This window comes from Musca autumnalis, unplaced genomic scaffold (genome assembly GCF_047663935.1).
Source record: "Musca autumnalis isolate F117 unplaced genomic scaffold, ASM4766393v1 scaffold_3, whole genome shotgun sequence".
Lineage (NCBI taxonomy): Eukaryota > Metazoa > Arthropoda > Insecta > Diptera > Muscidae > Musca > Musca autumnalis.
In genome coordinates this window covers 101,114,464-101,122,671 of record NW_027411866.1, presented here as the reverse complement: position 1 = coordinate 101,122,671, position 8,208 = coordinate 101,114,464, and the positions used below count along the sequence as shown (strand labels likewise).

Genomic DNA, 8,208 nt, shown 5'->3' with positions numbered 1-8,208 from the left:
ACAAACATCATCTCTATTGGATCGATGGAATGGGTACAAATGCTGATGAAAAGATCGGATCTTTCACGACTTCCTTTGCATTGGTTCAAATCCTAATGAAAAGATCGGATCTTCCACGACTTCCTTTGAACCAATGCAAAAGATGACATGAAATCACGTCATCGCAAAGAACCCCTTCCGTCAAATTTTGCTGGGACTACATCAAAGGCTGCGGTTTGGATCGAAAATGGAATGCATGCATCCTAGCTGTGTGCCGTGGAAGCAAAATGGAGTGCATCCTAGCTGCGCGCTCTCTTGTAAAATTCATAGGAAAGGATGTACTCCAGCGGCAATTGTTCTAGTGATTTAACTGCATCCACGGATGCAAACTTTTTGTTGGGATTGGTTAAATGTCAAATGAAATTCAATGGATTTCAGAAGAGATTTCATTTGACGTTTGAGCAATGGAATTGACAGTTGAAATCGAGTGGATTTCGTAAATGTAAACCTAGCATAACTATGCATATACATCTACGTTTGTTATTGCTCCATGTCATTTGACGTTTTAAGCCATGACCACAGGGTTGTATTTTTCAGCGATTTCCATAACCTGGCCTACTGCTAAGTTTACATTTACGCTCCAAAATCAAGTGGATTTCAGGAAATCCTGAAGTACACCCCGGTGTTTACACTTATTTTTTGTTGATTTCAATCATATCACAATAATCAAGGTAGATGCATATGCGCAGCTGATCGAACCTGAATTTTCAAACAATTTCTTGTAAATTGAATTAGACATCAAAACTATTCGACAATATAGAACTTTACTGCTTTATTTCGAAAATGATCGTAAAATTATCTATATATCGTATTAATTGTATATAATAGGAACAAATGAAAAAAAAATGATTTTATCGTTGAGGCATCATGATAATAAATTTTGTTAAATAAAAGTTGTGTTCATAACCTGCAAAATATTACTACTTGCAGTTGTTTTCCCGTTTAGTGCTAGAAATGCGTTCCCGTACTCCTACATCTAGTAAGACTTGCACTTCTCTTTAAACAAAAATAGCTGTTGTTTTCTGCTGTAGATATTTGGCCTAGTAGAAACTTGCAGCATGTTTATTGGCTTTTAAATACTATGCCTGATACGTTGATTTTGACATTTCTGCTGGAGTTTTTGCAATTTCTGCCATTTTTCCGTTCGCGTATTTTTTAAGATATTTGTATGGCAAAGCACTTTTAGACAATTCGCTCTTTTTTCTAACATTACCATTAAAAAAAGTACGTGAACACAATGAAAAATAGCATGGTAAAAAAATAATTTAGTATTTTTTTTTACAAGTTTTGATACTAAATTTTTACATCTACCTTGTTTATTGTGATACGTGAAAAGTGTTGCAACTTTTGGTACTTTTTTAGGCAAAAGCAGGGTTGTATGTCATGTGTACTGTGATTTCGATGTTAATTTCGTTGAAATCACAAAATGAGATGATTTCATTTTTGTATGCGAAATCATGATATGTTTTGCCAGATTCCGCGCGAAATCACGAAACGCCTTCGAAATCACGAAACGACGCCGAATGTAAACCAAGCATACCTCTACTTTATTATACCATGAGCTTTGTTCCTTTATTTTTTTTAATAGTAAATGTAGCAAAAGAGGGAAGTTCTCTCTTCTCTCAGAAAACTGTGAAAATTGCTCTCACGTAAAAAGTTTTGCACAAAAGTAAAGAAACGGAAAAATAGTAGATCTGGCAGCAATGTCAAAAAACAAAAATGTCTTCTTAAAAAATAACAAACCAAACTAATTTCACTATTTTTTATTTCACTGGATAAATTTTTTATTATTTTATTTCTTTTTATTTTGCTTTGACAAAGCGCGTAGTTTTCTTTTTTCCTTTTGCCTTAATAGTCGAATAAATGTCAAATCAGCAGTTTGACAGATTTTCCACTTTTTACACAGCGAAATTTGTCGATTAGAAAGTAGTAAAAGAGAAAGTCGTTTTGGCACTCTTTCCTCTCTCAATCTCTTAAAAATTGCTTTCAGATATACAATTTTTTGGGATTAAGGAACGCTTTCCGAGTTAAAAATGATAAAACTTGAAGAAACGTTAACGTAAAGGAACAAAGCTATGATGTCAACCCTGCTTTTGACAGAATAGGCCATAACAAGAAACAAATTGTAATCAGCTGTTAGCTGTGGCCTACCTTATACATTATTGTACCATGGTTTACCATGTGGCCTGGGGCTCAATTCTGTTTCTATGAAAACTTTTATAAAGGAGAAAACTGTCAAATGAAAAAAATTATAAAGGAAATATTTTTCATTTCAAATTTTCATAGAACAAGAATCCAGCCCCTGTTCCCGTAAAAGTCGTAAACGATTTTCATATAAATTTTGTGTACGGGAACGCAAAATGTGTTAGGGCGAAACCTATAGCTCTGCGTGAAAAATTGAAAACAACAACAAATACATGTATTTTGTTTTTGTATTTTTGAACGCACACGCAACACGCAGATCTATAGGTTTCGCCCTAAAAGTGGTAAAAATTGTAAAAACTTTTTAGTCCTGGAACAGAGCTATGGTTTGTATTATTCACGGAATCTTTCTGCGGCGATTTTGGTTTGTGCTTATTTTGTATTTGTTATTCTTTTTGGAACGCTTTTTGTTTAGTTCGGTTTTTATCTTTATCTTTTGACATATACTTTTTGACAGATTCATTTTGTCGCATAAATTCTGTGTAAATTATTTCTAATATTGTAAAATAAACGGAGAAGCCACGTAAAAAACTCGACCAAAAATGGATAAACCACCACCATCTATGCCACCAGCTAGTGAACCATTTCCAGGTCCGATATCCCTCCAAATGAATAAAGTCAATGAGTAGAGAAAGAAGAATGACAACAAAATAACAGAACTGAAAGTTGATGTATGGAAGAATTTCAATGTCACTGAAACCACCTTTGTTTTTTGCATTTTCTAGGTTCACGGACTCCAGGCTGGAATGATCCACCCCCATTGTCTTATAATCCAATGGCTGCAGCAACAACGGGACGGCCCCGTATTAGTTTGAACAAACGTGTCGCTTACCCTCTGCAAGGTGGTGTGACGTCAACAACTGCAACGACAAAACCAACAGCGGTTGTGTTGCCCAATCAAGTAGCTGGAGGTATGTCTCCACTGCCTCCACCTCCATTGGCTGTAAATGCGGCATCCTCGGCAACAATAATGCAACCTGTGGCTGTTGTCCATCCCATGCCACCCATGGCACAACAACAACAGCTTTCCTCCGGTAGTCAACAGGAGACGATAGTTTTGCCAGCCGACGCATTAGTGGTAAGTTTTCGCATACTAAGGAATAGAGTTCCCTTGGTCCAGGAATCGGTGAATGTGAGACGAGAAGAAATCGAGCGGCGTCTGGGCATAATAGAACAACTTTGGCAAACGGGCAATTTAAGTGAGGCTGTTAAACAAAAAATCTATAAATTAAGTTTGGCTGTAGAACGTTCGGTCCACAATGAGGCAATGGAAATATATACATCATTGGTGGCAAATCATTCGAATGAATGTACATCTTGGGCCATAACACTACGACACATTGTTTTGACAATAGCACCAACAACACAAACACCACCAATGGCCGGTACAACAGTAGCAGTTCTAGGAACCGCAGCCACTAGTAGTGTTGATCCAACTACGGTAACTGGTGTAACTGGTAGCAACACAACCACCCCCAGTAATGCAACGAATTTAGTTTCCCCAATACCCACCATGTCTGTTACCGCCATGCCACGTCCAACGAATCCAAACGCTGAAGTAGAAGAAAATGCATCGACACCAGTATCAAGGATTCAACACATATGATAAGTAGTGAGGAGTGTTGTGGAGTAGTCGTTACCACAGCCCTCAACCCCCATATAGGATAGGCAAAGCTAATTTTTTTTAATTTATAAATTTTAACTTCCAAAATGAATGTGTGTGCATGTGTTTTATTGGCTTTTAAGGCAATCAAAAAACAAAAAATGAGAAAGTTTTAAACTTTTTGGTATTACAAAGAAAAACAACAACAATAATAACAAGAAATATTCTAATAAATGATGCTATTCACTGGATATTTTACCAATCAATTATGTACACCTGTGGCTCATCTGAGGATTTAGTGGCAATGTTTTTTCTTCAATGACCACCAATTGTGGCTTTTTAAACCTTGAAAAGTTTTGAAAATATGGCATAAAAAATTGAATATTATAAACCAGACAAAAGCCATTCATTTTAAGGAAGATCCGCTTATCCACAAACTGGACAATATAATTTTTAAAAATGCCTGTGTTGTGCCACTAAATTTCAGATGTCCCAGTTTTATTCCTATATTATGTATTCCTTTCATACAATAAATAGTATAGTAAAGCATTTAATTATGAAATCAAATCAAAAATCTCCGAAAGCAACGAATTGTCAACTACGAGTTTGGAAACCAATACACTTTCATTCAGATATTTCAAATTATTGAGCATGCCTGCTTTCCATTACATTTGAACGCAATCGATTGCAGATTTTTCTACAGGTTTCATTTTTTTGAAATTGTTGATATGAGGTTATGTTCATATCGCTTATTTACTCAAAGAGTGGCATAACTCAAAAAACGCGTTTTCTCGAGTTAGTATTTTTTTTCTACGACTTATACTTTATCTTGTGTAAAATTTTCATGCTGATATCTCTAAAACTCTACGAGTTACATCTCATTTACTACGTGTTTCGCATAATTCAACACAAACGTTTTTGGAGTTTATGAAGCAGTAAAACACTTCAAATTGTGTTTGATCTTGCACAGAAATTTAGCACTAATATCTGGCTAGCTGTTTGCAAAATATGGTCCAAATTGTTTGTTTTAATTTTTTGTGTAACAATCTTTTCAAATATAGAAGTCAAATTTCAATCGCCAACTTAAAACGCGTTTTTCTCGAAACTCGATTTTTTGAGATGTGTCACTCTTTGAGTAAATGAGCGAATTGCAGTAATATGCATCGTAATATGCATTTAAAACTGTTGTGTTATAATTTTAACATTATATTCGGAATTTTACGCAACAGGTCTTGCGATGTGAGAAAAAAGAGGTATGGCATATTTATTTTCCCAAAAAAGGAAACTAGAATAAAAAAAATCCGGTAGTGTAATCTTGATAAGCACTCTACTTCTCAGTTTCTTATCAATCCAATTAAAATATGACAGAGGACATTTCCAAGCCACATAAATGGTTAATGGTTCGATTGAAGCTGCTAATTATGAAAGAAACATAAACGTATGTACATGAATTGTGCTTATAGAACACTTAAAAGAAAAAAATTACACATCTTTAAAACATTTTCAAACTCATAATTGACGGCAATTCTTGAACTGATCGTATGATATAGATTGAATATTTTTTATAATTTTCTGTGTATTATAGTTACTTTCTTCTCTTTTTATGGTATGTACATTCTTTATTTGCAATTAAATTATTATGCATTTACCGAATATAATTATATTTTACTTGGATCCATAGGTTATTTATTCCTTGATCAAAATTGTGTAAAATTTCCTCTCCAACTTAAAAAATCTACTTAAATTGTCTGACATAATAAAGTTTAAGTGAAAAACAAATAAAATAAATGTGTATCTTTACTAGGGAGCCCTCAAATCACAGATTAGACAAAATCTTACATATAAGGTGATTCGATAAAAAACCTCAAGCACAAAATTATTTAAAAATGTTTATACTTTTTGAAGTCACTATAAGCGGAAATAGATTTGAACAGAAAGCTTTGGAATCACATATATTGAATGTCTATGGGCCTAGCAGGACAAGAAAATAAGAGCTATGTGTTGTGCGGAGATTGTTGGTTATTAGGGCATTGGCCTTGAATGTCTGGAATTATTTTAGCTGTATAAAAATTTAAATAAAGATATGATGGTTCCCGTAAGAGCTTCGAGGACACAACACAAAGGATTTTTGGGTCTTGGAATGTTGGAATGGTTTTACCTTCGATTGTGATTGTCAACCCAGCGCCAGCTATACATACCACATCTTCGAACATACCAATCCCACGGCGGCGGCTTCTTTGATGCCGCAATTTACTCCTTAGGCGAGTTTCAGGTAAACCGGGCCTTGAGGCACTGGATAGACCACATGCTAAGGAATAGATGGATAAGCTGCGCGCTACAAGACGTAACAAAAAGAGACAAAGTTGGTCAGGAGACGCCACAGGGAGGAATACTATCACCTCTCCTATGGGTTACCACCATAAATAGTCTACTAAGGATCTTAACCGACGAAGGATTTGAACCCATCTGCTATGCAGACGACGTTATAATACTTCTTAGGGTAAAGAACCCAAATATACTCTGTAGAAGGGCCGAAACGGCTCTAAAAATAGCATACAACTGGGCTAGACCGAGAGGTCTAAATGTCAACCCGGAAAAAACAGAATTATGTCTATTCACTAGGAAAACGATGTATTCCCCTTAGGCTTCCGAAGTTAGAGAGCACAACAGGCCTATACTGGCTTAAGTGTATGCCCCATACGGGCATGTGGCGATTCTTATATTCGCCCCTCTTTTTAACCTAACCTAACCTATGCGGATGATTGTACGATCTTGGCGTCAGGTCCTGTCATTTGTTAAAGACTGATCTCTTATTTGATTGATCTTAGGAATATGCAAATATTCGCCGGTAAATTTACAGTTACTATGTTCACCACATGTACGACAGAGTTGAGAGCAGAGTTAAATGTCATGGTCGATTGTGGCAAAATCCAGACCACAAATTACCCCAAAATCTAGAGGTCATACTCTACAGTAGAGATGCACAAAACAGTACTCTAGCGTAAATTTCATTTCGTTTCATATATTGTCACATATATTGTTTTGTGCACCACTACTCTACAGCATGTTCACGTTGTGCGCTCATGCCACAGCTATATGCGACAAGCTGAGATGTAGGAACAAGGTCCCAAGTCCCTTGGGTGCAGATAAAGAAACGTTGTTGACCACATATAACGAGATAGGCCGGTCTGTGGTAAGCTCTGCGGCGCCATTGTGGTTCGCGAATATATGTGCAACTTGATGGAAAAATATTCAAACCTGTGAGAGTGCCGCGCTGAGAACTGCAACATGGTGCCTCCTCATGTCTTCATTGGACATCTACATGAGGAGACAAAGACACAAAGGCTGACTTCCGTATCGTTATTTGATTTGTGTTGTTTAAACTTCGTCAAAATATTTCAGTTGCACACTCATGCATTGTTCCTCGAAAATGCAACTAAATGCATATGCGTATTTTTGACGTTTTGAAAAACCTAGCTTCGCAGTTGTTAAGTACTGCGGCGTTTAGAAACATAAAACTTCACACATTTGCAGTCATTTGCCAAACAACTGACGATACGGAAGTCAGCCAAACACATACTTGTTGAGGTGTCGGCCCCCGGATTCGACCGAGTTAACCCGGTGCATGTGATTGGTTTGCTAGATCGGCAAAAATAATCACAACTGATCCCCAGAGGTTACACATGTAACACATTCAGAAGTCTTTTTGCGATCGTTTGAGCTTTCCCATCTTTCAGTTTGAGCGGCGGCAACCTTATCTCCATAGATTCATTCTTCAGAAAACTCTGAAGGTGTCGTCAAAATTCTTCCTTTTGCTGAATTGTCATCCTCCCAAGGACTATCTGTACTGCTGTCAGATGACTCCATGCTACCATCTACTATCGGTGAACTGGTAAGCGGGGATACAATCGCTTCCATTGTCCTCTTTAGCTTAGATGGGTGGATGGTATTGGCACCATCAGGTTTACCGTTGGAGTTGTCTTTGCGACTTTAGCTCTCAATTTGCGGTTTTTGATGTCAAACATTCCCTTCAATGAGTCAACGTTTCATTTTTCCTGCACCGCTCGTACTCTTCCAGAAGCGGTTGATCAGAGATGTATGTATGGCGGCAAGTTCAATGTTTTGCTTCATAGGGCTTTAAGCTTTAATTAGGGTTTGGAATAATGATCGTTCAAAAATGTACTTTCCTTTCATATTAAATGTAAACGAAGTAGCTACCATAAAAGAACCCGAAGAGCAATTCAGAATACTAATAGGAGAGTATGTTAGTTGCCTACGGCAATCATAAGAATAGCACATCTTTTTGTTTCTTACTTCAATTGGGAGAATCATGTGAAATCGTCAACGTGTTTTATTTTCCAAAG

At 36.6% G+C, this 8,208-nt stretch overlaps 1 protein-coding gene across 1 annotated transcript; it reads left to right on the top strand.

Annotated features, from left to right (window-relative positions):
- Positions 1-2,632: 2,632 nt before the first annotated feature.
- LOC141397182 (uncharacterized) lies at positions 2,633-5,632 on the top strand. The gene is made up of 2 exons (XM_073973187.1): positions 2,633-2,832; positions 2,967-5,632. The coding sequence occupies exons 1-2, from the start codon at positions 2,784-2,786 to the stop codon at positions 3,845-3,847; spliced, it is 930 nt and encodes a 309-aa protein (XP_073829288.1). The 5' UTR covers positions 2,633-2,783; the 3' UTR covers positions 3,848-5,632.
- Positions 5,633-8,208: the final 2,576 nt, after the last annotated feature.

Bases quoted from the DNA above. Each gene is read 5' to 3' on its own strand.
- LOC141397182 (XM_073973187.1), top strand. From the start codon at position 2,784: ATGGATAAACCACCACCATCTATGCCACCAGCTAGTGAACCATTTCCA. The intron at 2,833-2,966 runs GTCCGATATCCC...TGCATTTTCTAG, and splicing joins AGCTAGTGAACCATTTCCAG to GTTCACGGACTCCAGGCTGG.